This window comes from Rhinatrema bivittatum, chromosome 17 (genome assembly GCF_901001135.1).
Source record: "Rhinatrema bivittatum chromosome 17, aRhiBiv1.1, whole genome shotgun sequence".
In the NCBI taxonomy this organism is placed as follows: domain Eukaryota; kingdom Metazoa; phylum Chordata; class Amphibia; order Gymnophiona; family Rhinatrematidae; genus Rhinatrema; species Rhinatrema bivittatum.
Window position 1 is genome coordinate 39,724,468 of NC_042631.1, and position 25,057 is coordinate 39,749,524.

General features: G+C 41.8%; 1 protein-coding gene across 1 annotated transcript in view; it reads left to right on the top strand.

Annotated features, from left to right (window-relative positions):
- The window catches only part of LOC115079483 (mucin-5B-like), a 289,301-nt gene that overhangs the window by 87,741 nt on the left and 176,503 nt on the right, over window positions 1-25,057 (top strand). The window contains exons 11-15 of the mRNA XM_029583107.1: window positions 5,592-5,702; window positions 6,178-6,247; window positions 14,021-14,158; window positions 14,251-14,415; window positions 24,929-25,023. Coding sequence (XP_029438967.1) covers window positions 5,592-5,702; window positions 6,178-6,247; window positions 14,021-14,158; window positions 14,251-14,415; window positions 24,929-25,023 — 579 coding nt within the window. The remainder of the gene's footprint in view (window positions 1-5,591; window positions 5,703-6,177; window positions 6,248-14,020; window positions 14,159-14,250; window positions 14,416-24,928; window positions 25,024-25,057) is intronic.

A 25,057-nucleotide genomic window follows, 5' to 3' on the forward strand; every position in this document is an offset into this window, starting at 1 on the left:
AGTACATGCTAAAGATATAAAGTTCCTGGATGGAATGAATGACATTTTTATAGAGCACTTGGTCCAGGAACTGACAAGAGAGGGAGCAATTTTAGATCTAATTCTCAGTGGAGGACAGGATTTGGTGAGAGAAGTAACGGCGGTGGGGCCGCTTGGCAATAGTGATCATAATATGATCAAATTTGAATTAATGACTAGAAGGTGGACAGTAAGCAAATCCACGGCTCTCGTGCTAAACTTTCAAAAGGGAAACTTTGATAAAATTAGAAAATTGTAAGAAAAAAACTGAAAGGAGCAGCTACAAAGGTAAAAAGTGTGCAAGAGGTGTGATCATTGTTAAAAAATACCATCCTAGAAGCACAGTCCAGATGTATTCCACTCATTAAAAAAAGGTGGAAAGAAGGCAAAACGATTACGGGCATGGTTAAAACGGGAGGTAAAAGAAGCTATTTTAGCCAAAAGATCTTCATTCAAAAATTGGAAGAAGGATCCAACAGAAGAAAATAGGATAATGCATAAACGTTGACAAGTTAAATGTAAGACATTGATAAGACAGGCTAAGAGAGAATTGAAAAGAAGTTGGCCGTAGAGGCAAAAACTCACAGTAAAAACTTTTTAAAATATATCCGAAGCAGAAAGCCTGTGAGGGAGTCAGTTGCACTGTTAGATGATCAAGGGGTTAAAGGGGCACTTAGAGAAGATAAGGCCATCGCGGAAAGATTAAATGATTTCTTTGCTTCGGTGTTTACTAGAGAGTATGTTGGGGAGATACCTGTTTCGGAGAAGGTTTTCATGGGTAATGATTCAGATGGATTGAACCAAATCACGGTGAACCTAGAAGATGTGGTAGGCCTGATTGAAAAACTGAAAAGTAGTAAATTACCTGGATCGGATGGTATACACCCTAGGGTTCTGAAGGAACTAAAAAATGAAATTTCAGACCTATTAGTAAAAATTTGTAACCTATCATTAAAATCATCCATTGTACCTGAAGACTGGAGGATAGCTAACGTAATCCCAATATTTAAAAAGGGCTCCAGGGGCGATCCAGGAAACTACAGATCGGTTAGCCTGACTTCAGTGCCAGGAAAAATAGTGGAAAGAGTTCTAAGCATCAAAACATATAGAAAGACATGGTTTAATGGAATAAAGTCAGCATGGCTTTACCCAAGGCAAGTCTTGCCTCACAAATCTGCTTCACTTTTTTGAAAGAGTTAATAAACATGTGGATAAAGGTGAACCTTTATCCGCGCCTTCACAAGGCGTTCCTCATGAGAGGCTTCTAGGAAAAATAAAAAGTCATAGTATAGGTGGCGATGTCCTTTCGTGGATTACAAACTGGCTAAAAGATAGGAAATAGAGAGTAGGATTAAATGAACAATTTTCTCAATGGAAGGGAGTGGGCAGTGGAGTGCCTTAGGGATCTCTATTGGGACCCTTACTTTTCAATATATTTATAAATGATCTGGAAAGAAATACAAAGAGTGAGGTAATCAAATTTGCAGATGATACAAAATTGTTCAGAGTAGTTAAATCACAATGAGATTGTGATAAATTGCAGGAAGACCTTGTGAGACTAGAAAATTGGGCATCGAAATGGCAGATGAAATTTAATGTGCATAAGTGCAAGGTGATGCATATAGGGAAAAATAACCCATGCTAGAGTTACACAATGTTAGGTTCCATATTAGGTGCTACCACCCAAGAAAGAGATCTAGGCGTCACAGTGGATAACACATTGAAATCGTTGGTTCAGTATGCTGCGGCAGTCAAAAAAGCAAACAGAATGTGGGAATTATTAGGAAGGGAATGGTGAATAAAACGGAAAATGTCATAATGCCTCTGTATTGCTCCATGGTGAGATCCCACCTTGAATACTGTGTACAATTCTGGTCGCTGCATCTCAAAAAAGATATAATTGCGATGGAGAAGGTACAGGGAAGGGCGATCAAAATGATAAGGGGAATGGAACAGCTCCCCTATGAGGAAAGACTAAAGAAGTTAGGACTTTTCAGCTTGGAGAAGAGACGGCTGAGGGGGGATATGATAGAGGTGTTTAAAATCATGAGAGGTCTAGAATGGGTAGATGTGAATCGGTTATTTAGTCTTTCAGATAATAGAAAGACTAGGAGGCAGTCCATGAAGTTAGCATGTGGCACATTTAAAACTAATCTGAGAAAGTTCTTCTTCACTCAATGCACAATTAAACTCTGGAATTTGTTGCCAGAGGACCTGGTTAGTTCAGTTAGTATAGCTGTGTTTAAAAAAGGATTGGATAAGTTCTTGGAGGAGAAGTCCATTACCTGCTATTAATTGACTTATGAAATAGCCACTGCTATTGCTAGGAACGGTAACATGAAATATACTTAGTTTTTGGGTACTTGCCAGGTTCTTATGGCCTGGATTGGCCACTGTTGGAAACAGGATGCTGGGCTTGATGGACCCTTGGTCTGACCCAATATGGCATGTTCTTATGTTCAGAGGCCTGGCCTCTGGATCAGGGGAATGTCCATCACCAGGAGTACTGGGTTGCAACTCAGCAAAACAACTCACAAAAATAGTAAAATTCTTAACCAAGTCTCTCTAAACTGAGGGGTATCCAGTCTAGCAGGGAGTGCACAGAAAAGAATATTCTCCATAAGATACTAAGTGAGAGACTAGGCCCCATTATAAAGAAATCTCCACAAGAGCAACTCGCGTTCCATAACCCAAACTCAAATGCCACACCTCCTATTATCTCAATCTCTACTTATAAGAAAGGTCCACTCAAGCAGCCTCTCTCACATGCTAACTTTCTCATATACTCTCTTACTGGTTCTCTCTCTCTCTCTCTCTCTCTCTCTCACGTGTGCATGCGCACACACACACACACTCTCTCTCTCCCTAATACATATATCCTCACTGCTGTCTCTCATGCTCACATATATTCTCACTGACTCATTTGCACAATCATGGGGACACATTTATTTTATTTATTTATTTTTCTATACAGATATTCGATTCGAAATATCACACTGGTTTACATACGAGTTGTCCGAAGGCAAGCTTTATGGGGACATGATACAATTAACAAGAAATATTTTAACAGATTAATCGAGAAACGTATGTGTGAACGTATGTGTGAGTTGATAAGGAGACACGTACTTATCAACTCACATGCTCTCTTTCACGTTCACACATACATTCACTCTAATTCCCTCCACCTGTGAATAAATAAAAAAATGTTTTTACATATATTGGTAGTCCGAAGGGATCCAGACAAGGTCCCTAAACATGGTCTGGGTGGGCTGCCTATTGGTGCTGTGGGAAGTCTCTTCATGTGAGCAGGGCCAGGCTGGAAGGCCCAATGATTTATTTTAAATTACTATGTTTTACCACAGCCCCAGTATGAGGGGAGCCAGTGGCAGAGAGCAGCTGGAGGCATTCAACTGGTAGTGAGGCAGCTGTGGGGTTATATGATGGCTGCCTCCTATGGATTGCAGAGGCAGGACGGATGGTGAGGGGAGGCAGCAGGATTGTTTCCTACAGCCGCAGTAAGGTGGAGCTGAGACGAGCAGGCCAAATGAGCTGCTGCTGCTACCATAAACAAAATAAAGAGGCAGGAGCATTTGAAAACCTCGGGGAGGCTCCTGCTGTAGCAGATGGGCTGCTGTGGGGCCCAATATTAGATGCAGCTCTGCAAGCATCGGGGCCAGAGCAAACAACACTTAACCACCTGATTGGCCTGACTGCCCCACTGGGACAGGCCTGAAGCCTTGATAGGTCAATCTGCCCCTGAAGGAGGAAAATCTGAGAGTAAGGAAAGGTGAATAATTTGTACTGTTAAAACAGCAGCAGTGGGAGATCTGCTGGCTGCCTCCCGCAGCTGGCAGAGGTCGGCTGGGTGTACAGGGAGACGGTGGGAGTGTTTCCTGCTGCCTCAGTGCTGCCCTTCATCATCCTTAACCCAGTACTAGCCTTCCCTGCTTTCATCCAGGTTTGACCGATGACTGCTTCTTCCACCGCACAATGATTTACAAAGGCCAATGCAAGATGTGCAATCAGACTGGCATTTGAGAGGGAGGCGGGTGGCACGGTTGCCAGCTGCAGATTGTCTTGGGTCTGAAAAATCTGAGGACACAGCTGCCTTGTTGCTCTACTCTGCTGTTCTCTCTTTCCTCTCTCTCTTCTCTGTGTCCTCCTACTCTTCTCTTCTGACTCTCTCCTCCTTCTGGTGCCTACCTGCTTCTCTCCTCTAGCAGCCAAAATGTCTTCATTTTGCCTCTCAAACATTTTATAGGATGTGCAATCAACAGCTAACTTCAGGTCGAGTGGGTGCTAAATTATTGGTGTTAGTATGTAGTTGCTAAATATTATGTGGTTTAGTGCCTAAGAGGTCCATATTGACTGGGACTGACTTGCTAATTGTTTGGAGCTAGCTAGAGAAATCCCAATCTTTTAAATCCCCCCCCCCCCCCCCCCCCCCCCCCCCCCCCACTGACTGGATACATTTCGCCCAAGCAAATTGTTGCTTAGTCATAAAGCGACAGCCTTGGGGGAATTCCTCAGGTGTGGTTTCATGTTGTCTGGGTATCGCTGATATTCAGGACTGTCAAGGCAAAGTTACCTGGGGGACTCTATCCAAGGAATTAGCTGCCCTAAAGTTAACCGGAAAACTCTGGATAACTTTAGACTGGATATTCAGCCAACCAGGATTTGGGCTGATTTATTCCAATAAAGTAAACTGGGCAAAAATGTCTGCATAACTTTATCTGGGCAAAAATGTCTGCATAACTTTATCTGAAATATGGACCTTTAGGCTAAAAATTTCAACAAGTTGATTGTGGGTTAATTTGCACCTCATTTTGCCTGTTAGCGTGCAGATGGACACAAAGGTTTACCACTGGCACACTGAAAGATTGGTGGCCAATCTAAGCACTGGGAGGACAGTTTTCAAAGGGATCTAGCCATGTGACTGAGGGCGAGCAAGCTAGATCCCCCCCCCCCCCCCCGGATGCCACCCCCTAATCCAGCTAAAAATCCATGAATGCTTTCACAATGTGCATACTTTTAGCTGTACTGAAAAGAGACGTTCCTTGGGAAGCGAATAGCATGCATACAATTGAATTTTCAGTTGTGCGTGCATAATTCTGTTCCATTTTTCAGCCTGCAAGTACAAAGTTCACAGGTGCTTTTGTGCCCATGTACACCATTCGCACATTTTTAAAGAGAAACTTCCTAGGCTGTGCCTCTTAGTAAAACAAGTACAAGGTACATAGGTGAAAAAGCACCCATGTACCTCACTGGTTTAGTTCAGTGAACTAAACCAGTTTAGTGATCCTTAAGGAACTGGCCTCTATCAAAGACTTCCAATTTCATATATTGCTTTCCCAGATTCCCTGTGACTTACACCCACCCATTATGAGGTTTCCACATTGCATATCTGTAAGTTCTGCTTTTTCTCAAAGGGACTTCAAGAACAGTTTGGCCTTGTGCCAGTTACTTTGAATGTAATTGCCCCTTTTCCGTTCTTGCTCATTCTAAATGCCAGTTTTATGAATTTTAAGCATTTGCTCTTTTTCGTAAGCGTGCCTTGCTTTCTTTTGTTTCAGTCATATGGCGACAATAATTTCACAGTTTTGGCAGAAATTCTCAAATGTGGCATGTCAGCCTCTGAAGTCTGCTTGAAGAGTATTACAGTCATACTGAATGGAGGTCAAACTGTAAGTGTGTAAAATTGATGTAGCATGCACAGCTAGAGTCCTGGACAAAAGAGTAACAACAAGAAACTGCAGAGAGCACTGGGGTTGATACTGAAAACATTTATGCAGTCAAAACTGGCTTTTAACCACATACATCTTATCTCCCCCTCTCTCCCACAATCCAGCTAAAATCTGCACAAAATCGATCTACGCACAGATTTAGTTGGACAAAATAGGGGGCTGGCTCTTGGCGGGCCTGATTCAGGGTTTTCAAATTTAACTAATCAGTGCAATATTCAGTGGTACTGACTACATTTGTCTACCTGAGTGTGACTGCAGAAATGGCTGCCTTCAATCTAACCACTCAGGTTTTGTGCAGATTATCTAAACAAAGTTAACTGATCAAAATGAACTGATTAGCTTTGCTGCTCAATGACCCATTCTGTCCAGTCTATGCTCATGGCTTGGTAACCACCTTGTTTTCTTGTATCGCTAGATTGCGACAATCAAAGACGATGGTAGTGTGTTGGTGAACTCCATTTATACCTCGATTCCATTTGTAGCAGGTGAGTTTGTCTACTCTGTTAATCACTGGACTGCATTCCCAAATTTAATTCATCTCTGCCATAATACCTTTCTTTCAAATCACAGTTTACAGAATAAAAATATTATGATGTCAGAGTTTTTCATGCATCTCTGCTGGTGTTTGTGAACTGCCCACTGAATATGGAAACCAGATGACTGATCCTGTCCTTCCATTAAAATGAAATTCCATGCATCTTTCCTGGGAATATGACTGTGGGTCCTCAGCAGCCGTACATGTTAAAGCTTAGATGTGGCCCATGAGTTTGTACTATCCAAATGCTGTTGTTGCCAGACATGTAATCGGAGAATGATAGTGCTACAGTGGTATACTATACATCAGTATTGCTGCCAATGTAATTAGGCAATTATTGCACAAATGTCCAAGAGTATTATGTTTTGATTAGAGCTGTGTGAATCTCTTGAAGTATTTTGTTTTATTGCATTGGCTCAGCAAACGTTTTGGTACAGATAATCTGCATTTGTGCAAAAATATACTTTAGATCTCTGAGAAATCACACTTTTAATTTCCCAGTTTGCTGAAAATAAACCCCCAACCCACTGATGAATTTCCCCCACTACATCTGGGAAACACAGAAATGCAAGGGAGAGCACATGGCTAATTTAGTCTGTCATTTCCCATTCTTGTTGTATCCTGCAGACTCTTTGAATTTGCCTGGCTTGAGTTTGATTTTGGATTGCTCGCGCATCCTTAGTTTTGATCCAGGCACAAAACTGAAAGGACATTGAATAATTTGATGCAAATTCAGAGTCTACGTGTACCTAGCACAAGCCACCATTTTTAAATTATGATGAAGAGATTGCTTTCTACAATATTGCCAACCTACTACACATCATAAATAGATTCTGACCCTGTCCTGGTTTTCCATATCCATCCCAGTGCATTCTGAAAGGCAATGAGTGTAAGAGTGCATTGGGGTGGGAGTCAGAAAAACAGAACTGAACTAGCATCTCCAAATGACATGGAGTTAGAGCAGAGTATGAAAGGTGTGCACATTTTCATAAAGGTATGAGTTGAAATCCTCTCTCCCAACCTAAAGCAATTAGATATTCTAGTGAAAAGCTGTATCGAGAAACTTTCCATAAGGCAACAATCTAAATATATTCTTAAAGATAACCCAATCTAAGAACATGTGAAAATATTTCCTGGTACTTATATCTAAGCAATGGGGAAAGTGAGACGAAGAATAGGCAATGATGTGCAAAAATGTACCCTGAGCACTAGAAATCACTGTGACTGTGGTCATTACTGGCTTTACATAAGGGGTTATTTTCTAAAGCTATCGCACGCGTGCGATAGCTAGCTCGGGGCGGAGTTGGCCCCGGAAGAGGAGGAGTCGGGGCAGCACCGCGGCCGACTCTGCGAAGACTTCTCAGACAGCAAAAGGTACGCATCCCTTTCACTGTCATTTTCACGCCAAATAACTACACCTTTTATGGTGTAGTTATTTGGTGCGACGCTGGCAGCGATTGTACCTATTGCAGGACCCCCCCCCCCCCCCCCGTTACCATGGGATTCTCACTATGCCTTCACTTCCAGCCCATAGTATAGTGGCAAAGGAGCAGCTCAGTTGTAGATGGCTACTGCTGCTGGTGATCCTAGGACACAGAAAAAGCATGCCCCTTAGGCCATTCTTATCCTTCCTACTACCATAAAGGTTTTCTGTGATCTCACAGTCCATCTGATTGGTAGGCACAAAGAGGGTCATTTATCAAAATGTGTTAGAGCGACATCACAGGCCTTATGGCATTATCGAGGGCATTAGGGCTCTAACGCCACTGGAGTAGAGAGTAAGGAGGTTTTATTTCGGGGTCCTTCCTTTGTAGTGTAAGGATGACAGCATTTATTTTAGAAAATAAGAGCACGCCAAAGCTACTGAGAATTTCACTCTTCACACTTACGAATGATGATGTTTGTTGTGGATCTCCTGTCCTCTCCCAGCCTCTTTCATTTTTTCCATAGAGCATTCTTGATAAGCTACAGTACAGTATTAATGGTACAGACACTTTCAATTAAAGGCAGAATCATGCTGGACTACTGCTGATGTTAAAAACATTCATTGATGATGGGTTTAGAAATCTAGTTCAGCAGAAACAGATTGAAGAATTCTTCTTACTGACTTGACACTAAAGAAGCTTTTTATCTAAACCTTTATAACAAGGGCACCCGCTGCCGGATTTGTGAATCCCCCATTCTATTCTATTTGATTTTAGAGATATATGTAGCCACTGTCTTGGTCTGCTCTTGGGCATGGGGCAAATGGGGAGGTGCATGGACCATGCAAGGCTCCATGACCTCCCTGGGTTCCCTCACAGGGGGAAATATTGTAGTATTTTCACCACAACCTTTAAGAAGGCTATTTTTCACCAAACTTTGAAACCTGGACAGCATCCTGGTGATGCTTACTCAGATGTCTGACAAATTTAACTTACCAGTTCTGGGTAAGTTTCTCGAAAAGCTTGCTTTGAAACAATTAACCTTATTTTTGCAAGAACATAATATGCTCAGTTCCCATGAGAGTGGTTTCGAAGCCTACATCAGGCACTCAACCTGGAGCTAGATACTAGTGTTACTTCAAGTCAATACAATGAATAAATACCCAGCCTTCTTAATCAACTTCTTTGAGGATGGAATTACAGAAAAGAGTATATGGGGGTAACTTGCTGGTGCGGCAGTTGCCACCCTTAACAACCATTAAATCTAACAGGATGGGGGCCATGATTGTCTATTGCCATAGCAAGGAATGTGTAACTTTCTTGGCTTTGGCAGTGTGGGGGAAAATGACACAGACCTGAATAAACTTTAGGTGCTGCAGTTTAGTTAATCCTGTGGAGTTTTTACTGCAGCTTAGTAAATAGGCCTAAAAGTGACTTACTTCCTTTCCTTTGTTTGTTTTAAACCTGCTACTTGATAGTTTCATCAGATGCTCTCTCATTCTTCATTATGAGACTTAGAGCCTAACTTTCAAACATGACCACACGGCCCCATATACATGTGCATGGGAATCTGTGGCGATTTGCCAAGTATTCTAAAATCTGTGTGTGCAGCCATCTGCACAAATTTTAAAGTATGTGTATCCTTGCTCCTCAAAGTATGGGTGCATTTTTCAGTACGCGCACTATTTTCCACATACTCTGGAATCTCAAGTACACATGTGCGTCTGCTCCTGGAATATTGAGTGCAGTTCTGGTTACCTCATCTTAAAAAAAAAGAAAAAAAATTAAAAAGCATAGCGGACAGAAAAGGTACGTAGATGGGTGACAAAAATGATAACGTGAATGGAAAAGCTCTTTAAGGGGAACGCCTAAACAGATTAGGGCTCTTTAACTTGGATGACTTAGAGGGGGATATGGTTGAGATGTCTAAAATTATGAGTGGGGTGGAACGGGTAAGTAGGGGGAATGGTTATTCACTCTTTGAAACAGCTCAGGGGGACGCTCCATGAGACTAGCAGTCAGCAGATTTAAAAAAAAAAAAAATCATAGGAAGCATTTTTTCACTCAGCGCCCTATCAAGCTATGGAATCTGTTGCCAGAGGATGTGGTCAAGGCAACTAACATAGTGGGGTTGAAAAGAGGTTTGGACAAGATCCTGAAGGAAAAGTCTATAAACAGGTATTAGCCAGGTACACTTGGGAAAAGCCAGTGTCGCCCAAGTGCCACTGGATGGAGCATGGATAATATAGCCAGTGAATGTGATGCCTATTCTTAGGTTTTTCTTTCAGGAAAAGTTAATTCAAAGGAGTGTGGTAGAGAGGAAGATCACTTTTAGGGTAAGGATATCAGAATCAGGGAGAATTTTCTAGCAGAAGGGAGTGTGGGCTATTAAGCTGACAGAAGGGTGGCCCATCCCTAAAAGGGGAGGAGTTTAAGAGACAATATAAAAGGGGGCTTCTGACATGGCGTTTCAGAAGCCAGTATGGTAAGAGATAATGCCACATGAAGAGTGTGTGGCAGGGCCTACCCATCATGGGGCCTCTGTTCCCGATAATGTGGCAAGAGGTGTTTTCACAGCCCTCAGATGAGCAGAGGAGAAATTATACGTCTAAGAAGAAGCTGGAGAGGAAGGGGATTGGGAGTTTTGGAAAAAGAACTGAACATTGGACCTAGGGGAAAGGTTACCTGCTGGAGCTTCGTTCCAGGGAAAAGAAACTGCAACTGGCCCAAGGGAAGGAGGTTACTTTGTCTGGATCCAATCCATGTAGCTGCGAGAGTACAGAGTTTATGCTTCCAAAGAGACTTTCAGTAGTGCTGTGCTGTTTTACAAGTGACAGTACAATTGTACCTGCTATTGCAGAGGATTTGGGAAGAAGAGTGGGAGTGAAGTGGGGTGAAGAGATCTGGTCCAGGAGAGGAGAACCTGTGAGTTTGATCCTGAGTTGGCTTTTGCAGGGTGTCCAGCTAATCCCATACCATGAACAGTGACTATTAAGAGCTTGCGAGTGTAGGAACCTTTACTTTCCACACTAAAAGGTAAAAGGGAGTGCAATTGTTGTTCCAGGGTCCCCAGAAGACCTGAGGGAATGCCAGAGGAATTTTAGTATTTTAGTGTCAATTTGGAAACTGTTCTTACAGTGCTGACCTTATTTAAGAGCTGTGATTTATTGAACTTGGAGATATGACAGAGTATTTCCTACGGAACTTATTTCCAGAACTGTATTTTGTTATCTCTTTGCTACTTGACTAATTCTTCAGTAACCTCTATTTTATCTTTGGAGCATAAGTACCATGTGGACAATGTGTTTTTCGAAAGTGTCTTTGGCCCAGTTTGGCCAGGCAGAAGGTTCTATCCCCAGCCTATCTCCTGAGTGACTGTGTTCCCCACCCTGAGAGAGCTGCCCCAGTGCTCAGAAGGTAACCCACTGGGAAAGTGGGGTTATACTAGCCCTTATCCCTGGGAGTGAGATACAAGAAATAGGTCAACTATTGGAGATCTGCTGGGCACTTGTGACACTGACTGGTCATTGTTGGAGACAGGATGCTGAGTTTGATGGATCTTGGTGTGATCCAGCATTTCAATTCTTATGTTCTTACTATGTCGCATGCGCATGCCAACTTCCGGTTATGCAGGGGCAGGCTTATTCCAAAATGGCACCCCCTGCGAAGAAGCCCTAACAGGACATGACCAGGCTGACTGAGTTGTGGCTAACAAGGACATCCTCATCTTCATCCATGGGGGGTCCAATGAAATGAACGCCAGATGAGCCAGGCCTGGCAGGGCCTGAGGTTTGAATTTAATTGCAGAGCCCTGTCAGGCCTGGCTCATTCGGCGTTCATTTCGCCGGGCCCCATGGATGAAGAAGAGGATGACCTCATTGGTCACAACTAACTTAGACAATCTGGCCATGTCCCGGCACTAAAATCGGTGAAGGGGGTGGGGGAGGAGCGGCCTGCTCCTTCCCAGTTGTAGCATCGGTTGGGTCTAAGAGAGGGGCTGGAACCTCGCTGCCATCTTCTTTCTCTGCTGCCTCCTCCTCCATGGCAATGAGGAGTTGTCACCTGTGAAGTAAACAGCCAGCAAAAGTGTGTCATTTTGTTTGCTCACACGCTTCAGGGGGTGATGGACATGATCATATAGGCAGTTAGAAGGCATTTCTTTTCTGGGAGAAGTGTAGGCAAAGGGAAGTGCTCCTAGTTATGGGACACACACACAATATAGGTGGTGGCAAGGCCATAGAATGATTCCTTGACATGCAGAAGTGTTTTAAATCATGGTGCCTCGCTCAGAGTTAGACTCAGTGTCCGGGGTTTTAGCTCTGGGTTGTGATCTATGCAGCAAGGTGTCTAGGGCCATCATGATGCAGGACATACTTGTATAGGATACGGGGAATAAATGTAGGAAGAGTACCAAATTAGGCCTGAAGGTGCCTTCAAAGTAATACTTCATGACAGTGCTGCCAGTGACCCAGAAAAATGCCAAGGTTTGCTTGAGGGTTTAAGCTCAAGGCAGAGCAAGTTTGTGCTGTGTGGTAGGCCTATAGTGTGGCCAGTGATGGAAACAGAATATCTGAGGGAACCAAAGCTTTGAAAGATATTACTTATCTTAAGCTAATAGATATTTGCTTATTTATTTATTACAGCATTTTATATTTTCCTATATTCCAGAGCATTTGCTTTAGGCTATGCATCACAATGAACTGCATTTAACGTGTTATTTTGATCTCTGCAAAGCTTACTTGCACTTAGGCTATTAAGTGCAAGTCCATTTTTAGGGATATTGCTTTATCAGTGGGGAGTTGCAGAGGCTTGCAAGGCCTATTGGGAGATATTTTGATTACCCTGACCAATGAAGCTTATTTTTTTTTTGTTTAATTTAGTTTTGTATTATGTTTATAAAATTGTGACCCAGCTGTCTCTATCCCTAGGGACTAAGAATCATTTGGAATTGTGGAATTTCTTGTTTTATTATTATTATTATTATTATTATTATTATTATTTTATTTTGAAATTATGTATTGATGAATGATTTTAAATGAAATGGGCCTGGCTTATCTTAGGGAGATGTTGAGACAGCATGTACCTACCTGCTTATTGTGTTTGCAAGAGGATAGTTTGTTGGAGGTTCCCTCTTTTTGATGAATTAGGTTTACCGTGATTCATGAATGAGTTTTTTCTTGCACATTTCCTTTTGGTTGGAATGATAACACAGTAACATAGTAAAAGATGGAAGATAAAGACTAAAATAGTCCATCTAGTCAGCCATATCTGATCAGGCAAGTACATGACCTTTGAAGCTTTAGGCATCTGTTGAAAACACATTTGTTTAAAGCTGAGGAAAGCATAGTTTTGTGCTTGGTAGTTTTGGTGTTTTTGCTGTTTTATGTTTTGCTTATGTTGATAGTTGGTATTTTGTCTATCAGTGTTGTGGTATTAATGTTTGTTATCTTAATTGAATTCTGCCATCTGGGTTTTTATTTTTCATGTGATTGTTGGTATAGAATGTTTCCCTTGTACTTATGATAATCAGGGAGGGGCTATATGTTTTATTTATTATTTTCTTTATATTGTAAGCTATCCTGGGTGTTCTCAGAAAGGCAGGGTATAAAATAAATAAAATGTGTAGTATATGAACTTGTATCTTTGAACTGTGTTTTGATATGTTGGATTTGAAGTATATGTATGAAATGTTGATTTATATATGCTGTAAGTCCCTGGGCAGTCCTATAGATCTGAGAAGATGGGATATAAATGTAAAGATAAGATAAGCATACCATGATATTTACCATGCACATGCTATGTGCATGGTAAATGCTATAGCTTCATTTACACATTACTTTCCTCCATTTACATGCATGGAGATGCTAATTTTATTATGCTTCTGCTAATGTATTTTTAGATCATTTTAAGATGAGCAATAAGGCCTTATTGCATAGCATGCTATTTTCATTGTGTGTAAAACAGTCTTACCATGCATGCTAAGTTTTACTACTCAGTGCTCTTTGTATACTTTTATCATATCTTCCCTTGGTCATCTCTTTTCTAACCTTGACTTCTAGTGTTTTGAATCTCTTATTTATTTACAGTCATTTATAGACCGCTCATAAGGAAGCTGTTCCATATTCAAGATCATATTTGTGGTCCTTCTTTGCACTCTTTCTAGGTGTAATGTGGCATTTTGGAGATGGAGTAGCTAGAATTGAGACTTTCAGTAGTGCTGTAGCATGGACTTGTATAATGATATAATAATAATCTTTTGTTTTATCATGCTGAGGGCAACTTGTTTCCTTTCTTCACAGACAAAATCATGATCATGAGACCTTCATCCTTCTATATCAATTTACAGATATCCACATACTTACAGATCATGGTTCAGATGAATCCCATCATGCAAGCTATCATGACCTTAGATCCATCTTTCCAGGATCAGACTAGCGGTAAAAAAAATGCATTTAGTCACTATTTTCTTCCTCCCCAGTGGAATGACTGTTGGAAAAAAAAATCACATATTTTGTGTTTCTCCAACAAGGTCTCTGTGGAAACTTCAACAATGTCCAGGCAGATGACTTCAGAACCATCAGTGGTATAGTGGAAGGAACGGCAGCTGCCTTCGCCAACACCTGGAAGATTCAGGCTGATTGTCCTAATGTCAAAACCATCTTTACTGATCCTTGTGCCCTCAGCATAGAGAAAGGTTAAGTGCCTTTGAGAGATAACTTAAGCATTCATACATTGGTGGTTTATTTAATTTTGTTGTCATACATATTTATTTAAAATATATAAAATTATTTTTGCCTGTTTTACAAAGCCATTTATTTTCTCATACTTTTAAAAAGTGATGGACAAACATATTTATTGTTTTACATGGTAACATAATAAATGATGGTAGATAAAAAAACAAATAAAAAAAATCAGAATTCCCTGAGAGAACCTTAGGTAAATTCCCAACATACAAAAAATAATAAACAAAATGTAATCAAAAAATTGTAGACCTCATAACTGTGTGAAGATAACAGTTGTATTGTCTATGTTACACATTATTTTAATCATAGATCAATCCTTAGACAACCCTCAATAGTTGTTTTATAACTGGACTAGTAAGTTTCTCCACTTTCTAAAAAATGTTTTAATTAAAAATCATTTAAAACTCAAAGCATTATCATAGGCCTAGGCTCAAATATATAGATGCTTGAATTCTTTTACACATTTTTAACTTATTTTATTAAAATATTTATCTGCCTGTAACAAAGAAATCGTGTAAGCAGATGTCTTAAAGATAGTCCGTTTGCAATCCCAGACCCAACACATGCCATGCTTCGATGTTACCAAAACATCTGCCTCAGAGTTACTTTTTGCTCCTCTTCCATTATTCCATACAATCTCTCTTCTCAACATTCAGCATTAGTGATTTATGGCCAAAATTATGACCAAAACCATTAATCTAGTCTACCAAGCAAGATGTTTTGGGTGATAACTGTTGCTCTGTTCAAATTACTCCTATGCCTTCTGTTTAGGGCTGTATTGCTGCTCCATGAAGGTTGCCCTCATGCAGAAATATTATTTATTTATTTAATGGCTTTTTTATACTGTCATTAAGTAATTTACCATCACAACGGTTTACATCAAGGCACATAAAATAACATAAAATATCTAAAATAAGTAAAATATTAAAAGTGCCAATACATTAAAAACCAGTTACAGAGTAAAATATCATGTAAAATTCTATTTTAAATAATTCAATTATCTCAATTAAATGTAGAAAATTAATCTAAATGTAAAATCATAGAATCTTTCATAAAATCCGTACCATATACTAAAAGTGTTAAGACTAAATGTTCTGATATAATTAAGATGATGCTAATACACTAAGGGGCGGATTTTAAAAGGAGCGCGAATAGCCTACTTTTGTTTGCGCTCCAGGCGCAAACAAAAGTACGCTGGATTTTAGTAGATACGCGCGGAGCCGCGCGTATCTGCTAAAAACCTGGATCGGCGCGCGCAAGGCTATGGATTTTGTATAGCCGGCGCGCGCCGAGCCGCGCAGCCTACCCCCGTTCCCTCCAAGGCCGCTCCAAAATCGGAGCAGCCTCGGAGGGAACTTTCCTTTGCCCTCCCCTCACCTTCCCCTCCCTTCCCCTACCTAACCCACCCGCCTGGCCCTGTCTAAACCCCCCCCTTACCTTTGTCGGGGGATTTACGCCTCCCAGAGGGAGGCGTAAATCCCCGCGCGCCAGCGGGCCTCTTGCGCGCCGGGCCGCGACCTGGGGGCGGGTACGGAGGGCGCGGCCACGCCCCCGGACCGCCCCGGGCCGTAGCCACGCCCCCGTACCCGCCGCCAAAACGCTGCCGACACGCCCCCGAAACGCCGCGACGACCGGGCCCCCCCGACACGCCCCCGACACGCCCCCCTCGGAGAACCCCGGGACTTACGCGAGTCCCGGGGCTCTGCGCGCGCCGGTAGGCCTATGTAAAATAGGCTTCCCGGTGCGCAGGGCCCTGCTCGCCTAAATCCGCCCGGTTTTGGGCGGATTTAGGCGAGCAGGGCTCTGAAAATCCACTCCTAAGATTATAATATTTAAAATTATAAAACAAAAATTATAAAAAAAAAAAAAGGTTTCATCAGGCGATCTCATAGCCAGGCGGTACTAGTATGCACAGCCCTTTATTTACTATCTCCATTCTCACTGCAAAACGCTTGTTTAAAAAGCCAAGTTTTTAAACTTCCTTTAAATAATTTGTAATTTCTTTGTAATCTTAACTCCAGTGGCATTGCATTTCATAAATTAGGACCTGCTAGGGACAAAGCTCATTCTCTGACCTGCGTCAGTCAGGCTGTCTTGATTGATGGAACAGTTAATAATGCCTTATTAGCAGATCTAAGATTTCTTTGTGGTACATGTAGGCATAGGGGCAGAATTGAGCCATTCAACTTCTTCATCATAAATTAATTTATGTATTGTACATAGTGCTTTGTATTGTATTGGTAACCAATGTAATTCTGCCAGTGTTGACGTAATATGATCCCTTTTCCTTTTTCCTGTAAGTATTCTTGCCGCAGAATTTTGTAATATTTGAAACGGTCTTATTGTAGAGTATGGCAGTCCTAATAACAGTGTATTTCAGTAATCAGTGCTTGCAAATATTAGAGCTTGTAGTACTGTTCTAAAATTGGATAGTGTTAGTAAAGGTTTTAATTTCCTGAGTACCATTAATTTGGCATATCCTTCTTTCACTTTCAATGATATATGTTGTTTAAGATTTAATTCAGGATCTATTATTATACCTAGGTTACGCACCTTCTCTGCTCATACCACTTTTTTATTTATTGTTTAGGATTATTGGTGTTTGAATTAAGTTTGTGTTTTTTCGTTCTAAATGTAGAAATTCCGTTTTTTCAATATTTATCACTAGTTCCATTTGATTTAGCAGTTTAATTATATCGAAATATATATTTGCTAATTTTAATGTTTTTTCTATATTGTCGTCAATTGGTAAAATTAACTGTATGTCATCTGCTTATATATAATATTACCCCCAAAATTATTACTAGTTACCATAGGTGCAGATTTTCAAAGGTTACGCGCGTAACATATGCACGTAACCCGAGAAACTCTGCCCCTGCGTGCGCTGAGTCTATTTTGCATAGGCTTGGCAGCGCACGCAAGCCCCAGGATGCGCATATGTCCCAGGGCTTCGAAAAAGGGGCAGGAAGGGGGCGCGGCCAGGGGCGAGGCGACGGTCTGGGGGCATGGCAGAGGTCCGGGGGCATGGCCGAATGCTCCGGCATGCCAGAGGCAGGCGTAACTCAACAAAATAAGGTAGGGGGGATTTAGGTAGGGCTGTGGGTGGGTTAGATGGGGAAGGGAGGGAAAGGTGAGGGGGACCAAAAAAAAAGTGCCCTCCAAGGCCGCTCCGATTTTGGAGCGGCCTTGGAGGGAACGGGGAAAGCCATCAGGCCTCCCCTAGGGCTTGGGGCACAAATGTGCACTCCCTTGCGCGCACTGACCTTGGATTTTATAACATGCGCGCGGCAGCACTGGCATGTTATGAAATCGGGTGTACATCTTTTAAAATCAGCCCCTTGGTTCTTCATGTCCTTCTTCTAAAGGCAATGGGGTGAATTTTAAGCGTTGCTCACATTAAAATGCCAATTGATGCAAGTATATAGGCCGTGCGACAGCAACACATATTTTAAAAGTCGCAAATTATGTGTGTGCATGCACATGCGCGAGTAGAAACAAAGGGGGCGGAGTTGGGGCATCTCAGTGGAGTATCAAGAGTGTTCTGGATCAGGGCCTAAATTTGCGTGTGTAAATCCGAATTTTAAATCTGGTGGCTGCAGTGGTGGCGGGATGTTAGCTGCAAATGTTTTCTTCTGCTCTTGATGAGGTGTAAGTCTGCAAAAAATCTCTGTGTAGGCCTAAAAGACTGAGTGGGTCAACTGGAGGGAGTGCAGGTTGAAGAATCAGCAGGGTCTGGATGACTTCCAGATGGACTGGGAAAAACTGGTGCACTAATTGGTGTAACTGGCAATGTCCTTCAGGCAAGCATGTTTTAATATCTGCATTCCTGTGCACATTAAAGCCGACTGAGTGTTAAGGAAGATGTGCAAAATACATTTGCTTGAGTAACCACTTAAAATTAGGAGCACACATATGTGCAGTACACATATTTTAAATCTTTCATGCACAACTGTGCGCGTGATTTAAAATTCCAGTGTATGAGCACTCGTGCGCCCAAATGCACAGCATGGGTGCCTGTGTGCTCGTTTTAAAGTTGCTGTCCCTGTGGTTTATCCATTTTGAATTCTAATGGATACATATTCAAAACATAGCTGTTTATTGAAATAAATAAATAAATGAGCTGTCAAGGATGGACCTGGTCGCATAATGATATTCCATGCACCTTGTGCCAGATTGTGGCTTAAATAAATGTGGAGTTGATTATTCTCTTAATTTGCTTTAAAATAAATGCCCTGGAAACTCCTTCATAGAAGTTAAAGTTTGGATGTCAAAAATAAGAACATATAAGTATTATGTCCATTGAAAAATATTCCCTGGGGGTCAAATAGTGGGCCGCTGCTTCAGCTGGCTTCAGCGTCGCTCGGGGGAGTTTTCCCCTTTTGCAGAGGCCTCATGTCTTCCACTGGTGCCCTCCTGCAAACGAGATCGTTTTGTTTCAGAAAAAGAACAGCTGAGCTGGGATGTGCAAAAAGTAAAATCTTCATTTCACAAATGTTTCTGCAGACATTCTACAAAGTCACGTGCATCTGCAAACTCGGGACTTTAATGAGCGAACCTGCACAGAGAAGGTGAAAAGGGGCAAATTGTGACACCGTGGTGGCCTTTTGCCATTTTTAGGATGGGAGAGCTGTGACTGCTGCAGATAAGCTAGAATTTGTCATTCTTCCCCTGTTTAATAAGAAATGTCTCCATTATGTCCCATTGCAAAATATATTTGCTGAAATGTTTCCAGAAATGTGAAAGATTCACTGTCATTCATCTTTTTCTGTGAACATTTTCACAAAATATACAGCTGAGCTTTCCAATATTAAAGGACTTGTAGAATCCCACACATCTCACAGTCTCACCAAATACCTACAGAATCCCATGCAAAACGTAGGCAAGCATATTTAGAATGTCGCAAATTAAGATTGGAAAGAGATGAAGTGGATAGAGAAGTCGGTCCAGAGATTCTCAACCTTTTTCTCATCGTGACACGCTTGATGGACAGTGCTCACGTGTGTGATAACACCGCTCACAATAATCCACAGCCTTAGTATTCCTTTTTTTTTTAAAATTCTTTATTTATGTTATTTTCATTTCACATGTACAGGAAAACATAAACAATTCAGATCAAAACAAATACATCGATAATTCTCAAAAGTAATTTCAATGAAGAAGTCCATCTTAAATTGTGCATCTGAACTCCTAAAACAAAATATCAACTTTCATTAGGACAAAAAAAGAGGCTGATTTAGGAACTAAAGTAACATATGGAGATATTTATCTGAGAATATAATAATAAGTAAACCATAACCTAGTCAATTGGACTACTTACATACATATGCCCTGTTAAGTTACTCACTATTTGGTATTACATTTGAAGGAGATGACTCTGCTATAGGTACTACTGCTGAAACCATAGATTGTTGGGCCTCTATGAATTGTTGAATCTGATCTATCTGAAAAAATACATATGCATGTTCTCCCTTCTTTACTTCACACCTACAAGGATACCGTAAAAAGAATGTAAATCCCAATGAAATAATCTGTTACCGTAAGGCTAGAAATTCTCTTCGCCTGGTTCTAGTGATTGGCGCTAGATCCGGATACAATTTTACTACTTGGCCATGAAAGCTTGTAGGAAATTTCTTAAAATATGTTTTCATTATACTGTTTATATCTTTAGTTGTTATAAATGATACAATCAGTGTATTCCTATGCAGGACATCTAAATTTGAATCTTCTAAGAAATTGGTAAGATCCACAGGTACTGGGGGTCTCTGTGTTAGGAAATAGCATGTATTAATAGGAGGAATTTCTACCTCAGAAATTAATAATATTTCTCTAAAATACTTTTTTAGAGAAATAAAGGGAATTTTACCCAGGACCTATGGAAAGTTAGTTATCCTTACATTTAGTTGTCGTGCACGGTTCTCTAACATCTCCAAGTGCCTTGCACTAGCCATCTGATCTTTAATTAGACAAACATTAACTTTCTGCAAAGATTGTATATCTTTTACATTCTCATTTACTCTATGTAATAATTCATTACTTAGATTTTGGACAGTCACTAATTTTCCTTGAAAATCTGAGGACACACAATCAATCTTTCCTTCCAATCTAGCCACAGCTGTACTTAAGTTGTTAACTGCTTGCCATATCGCTTCAAGCGTTACCTTCCCAGACAAAGGTGGAATTTGCAGGAGTTCATTTTCTTTACGGACAGGTGTTCCCTCCTGTCCTGCTGCAGACTCCCCTTCTTGGGGTAGCGGCAGGATCGTTTCATCGTCCGTACTGTGTTGTGCTGGAGGTGGGCGACTATCTGGGCTGAGGGACGCTTCTTCTTGGGAGCCACACAAGTCTCCATTCTGTGTGGCTCCAACAGATTCCTCAGCTCCCTTATTTTCCAATTGTGTCAAGAATTTATTAATTTCAAGTTGAGTTAGGTTGGACGAAAGAGAACTGCCAGTTCTCGCTGGGCTCCAGCAGGAATGGAGGACAAGAGTTATGCTCCACTAGACCGAGAGGGTGAAGCAGTCTGCACTGTGAACCATACAGCCTTGAGCACCCTCCCCTCTCCCAACCCAATTAAAGTTATTTATAATATATTTTACCTGAAAAACAACATTAAAAGTACATTAAAAGCAACTTAACTTCTAATCGCTGTGATCCAGAGAGTAATCCCAAGTGCTTGGGATTACTCTCTGGATCACAGCGATTAGAAGTTAAGTTAGAAGTGCTTCAAAATGTCAATCCCTGATGCAGAATCTTCAAAACACAGCGCGCATCAGGACTCTTGGGATTACTCTCTGGATAACAGTGATTAGAAGTTAAGTTGCTTTTCAATTTTTATGTGCATTTAAAAATTAGAAAAAATTCTTGAACATTGAGATCTGATGACTATTTGTAAAGCAATGAAGGTCTTTTGAGCGGGAGTGCTTAGCACGATGGTCGATTTTTAATTCTGGTTATGGTCACTATTAGTACTATTGATTTGCATGCTCTCCATTAGAATTTATTTAAAAAATCACTTACATGTATATTATGTTTACATGCACTGTTGTAATATCAAGCAGAAAACCTTACAAAAAAGAAAAAGTAAACCTCCATACCAAAACACTAACTACCAGCACACAAACAGTAACAACCCTACCTATGAAAAGACAGCAGTGCTAATATTACACCAGGCCCTAAAACACCAATACACCTTTTATTAGGAAAATAAAACAAGCCAGGATACTAAAAATCCTTAAAGAGAAACTACACACTGGCAGAATACCTCACCTTGGTCACACGTGCACAACACAGACAGACCTTCACCAAATACAGAATAAACAGAGCATAAGAACATAAGAACATGCCATACTGGGTCAGACCAAGGGTCCATCAAGCCCAGCATCCTGTTTCCAACAGTGGCCAATCCAGGCCATAAGAACCTGGCAAGAACCCAAAAACTAAGTCTATTCCATGTTACCGTTGCTAGTAAAAGCAGTGGCTATTTTCTAAGTCAACTTAATTAACAGCAGGTAATGGACTTGTGCAGACAAAACCTGAACTGGAAACCACAATAAGCCAGAGTCTATAAATCAGTATAATAAAAGAAAAACAGAATCACCAGTCCTCAGAAAAAAATCAAATAGCATCAAGAAATTATAAAATCATTTGTAATAAAATCAGACTAATTAAAAGAATACATATTTCATAACAGCTGAAGAATAGAATAACATCCAACAATTAAAAACTAATAAAAAATGTTCAAAACACCAATAAAATATTCCAAGACAGCAGACACAAATATCCAATAATTAAAATAGGTAAGGATCCACCCCCCCCCCCCCCCCCCCGATCTCAATACCTGGGACCTTTAGATTTCCAGGTGCACTGAGGTTGCTTTGGATTAGCAAGAAGAGAGGAGTGAGATTGTTGCTCATAAACTTTCTCCTCTCTCTCTCTCATATATGTGCATTCACTCTCCCTCACTCTGTCTCACTCACACAAACACATAGGCTGTTTCTCACTCGCCCATGCTCAGTCTTACACACACACACACACACACACACTCTCTCTCTCTCTTTCTCTCACTCTCATGTGCTCAGTCTCACACAGGCACACAAAAACAGGCTTTCTCTCACTCACATGTTCGGACTCACACAGACACACAAAAACAGGCTTTCTCTCACTCACATGTTCGGACTCACACAGACACACAAAAACAGGCTTTCTCTCACTCACATGTTCGGACTCACACAGACACACAAAAACAGGCTGTCTCTCACTCGTATGCTTGGTCTCACACAGGCACACACATGCTGTTTCTGTCCTCCCTGAAGCACAAGTGACAGTAGCAGCTTCAGCCTGCCCTCCTTCAGCCCCTGTTCTCTCTCTTAGGGCCACTGGGGCTGTTGCTGTACCTCTTCAAATTTGCTCACACTGCTGCTTCTCATCAATCAGTCCCTGCACTTTTGCCTGCTTATGACAAAAGTGGTACGGCCTCTTGTTTCCATGCAGGTCCACCTCACTTCCTCTTCCAGGCCAAGCTGATAAGGAGAGGCCATACTGCACATTAATGCCCCCCCCCACTCAAGTGTACTCTCTAGGTGGCCATGTTTAATGCTATAGTCTGCTCTGCTGCTACGTTCTGCCCGGGCAGAGGAGGAGGAGATCCCAGCATCCTGCTGGAGTAGAGCAAGGCGAGGGAAGAGTAGCCGCACCAGCAGGAGCCCGGGGAGCATGGTATTCTGGCCATGGAGGTGGCAATACACCAACGCATGCTTTGCAACACATCGATTGAGAATTGCTGTTTTAGGGAATGCAAATATCTACCCAAGTGATAGAAAACCACAGAAAAAAATTTGATCTGGGCAGCCTGAATGGGCCAATTGGTCTTTAGGTGACATCATAATACTACGTTACTATCGGGCCGATACAGTAAAAGTCGCGGGAGAGCGGGCAAGCGCCCACTCTCCTGTGCGCGCGATACAGTAAAAAAATGTATTTAAATTAGGCCCGGTGGTAAAAAGAGGCGCTAGGGACACGCGCATCCCTAGTGCCTCTTTTTGGACAGAAGCGCGGTGGCTGTCAGCGGGTTTGACAGCCGATGCTCAATTTTGCCGGCGTCCGGTTTCTGAACCCGTGGCTGTCAGCGGGCTCGAGAACCGACGCCGGCAAAATTGAGCGTCCGGTTTTCAACCCGCGAGCCGCGGGCCTATTTCAAATTTTTTTTTTTTTTAACTTTTTTAAACTTTTGGGACCTTCGACTTAATATCGCCATGATATTAAGTCGGAGGGTGCACAGAAAAGCAGTTTTTACTGCTTTTCTGTGCACTTTCCCGGTGCCCGGAGAAACTAGCACCTACCTTTGGGTAGGCGCTAATTTCTGAAAGTAAAATGTGTGGCTTGGCTGCACATTTTGCTTTCTGAATCGTGCAGGAATACCTAATAGGGCCATCAACATGCATTTGCATGTTGTGGGTACTATTAGGTTTGGGTGGGTTGGACGCGCATTTTGGATGTGCTATTACCCCTTACTGAATAAGGGGTAAAGCTAGCGCGTCCAAATGCCGGAGCGCACTGTACTGTATCGGCCTGTAAGTTAGCACAGTTAGGGGGCTTGATGTCCTCAAGGGATTCTCCCATTTTGTATCTGTGGGAAAAATGCTTAGTACAGAGGCCCATTAGGGGTCTATGTCATAACGAGCATTAAAACTGCCATGATAATGTAAGCTTTCTGCTGGTTTTAACACTGCTTAGAGCCCAGCATACACAGCTAATAAAATGCAGAGCACTGCTTTGTTACAACAATTGCCATGTTAAAGGCATTAAGGCAACATGGCGGTGCTCTATGCACTAGTTCCCCTGAGATAAATGAAGGTCTGGTTAGCACGAGAAAATATTCCCCTTTCTCCTCAGGCTCAAATATACAGGCCTCTGTGTCGCCCTCCTTCCCTGGGAAGACTTAGATGCCTCCGTGGGCCTCCCAAATACCGTCCTCCCAGAAGAATGACGAGGTTTCACAGGCCTCACAGTTGCTTCACCCGTACGGAAGAATAACGGGGGCCTCTCCAGTCCCTCTAAACACAATGAATGGTGGAAGCTCATCATTCGTTAGGGGGACTGAGGGGCTATGGGAGGCTGTGGAGGCATGTATTTGTGTTTGGGGGTTGAGCAAAAAAAGTTAACTATGCCTCCTGATGTGTAGTACGTTTCTTGCAGTAGTTGGCCTGCGTTAATACCTAATTAGTGCATTAGAATCATTTCTTTATGGGTTTGAATGCGTACTAGTGCCACCATCAGGGAACTGGCTGTATCGCCAAAGCCCATGCAAATAGCACGTGGTAATGTGTTTCATACATGGGCACAGCCAATGCACTTGTTAACATTAATGCGAATACCCCTTAGTACATCTGCTCCTTTGTGATCTACTGGGATATGCAGCCACATTCTTCATCAAGTCCTGACAGGCTTCATCTCTTCTTTTTCCAGAGAAATATGCACAGCACTGGTGTACTTTGCTGACCGACACCTCAGGACCTTTCGCAGCGTGCTTTGGTGTGATAAATTCAGATTCGTATTACTCGGTAATGTTGAATTATTTTGAAAATATGTTTTGGT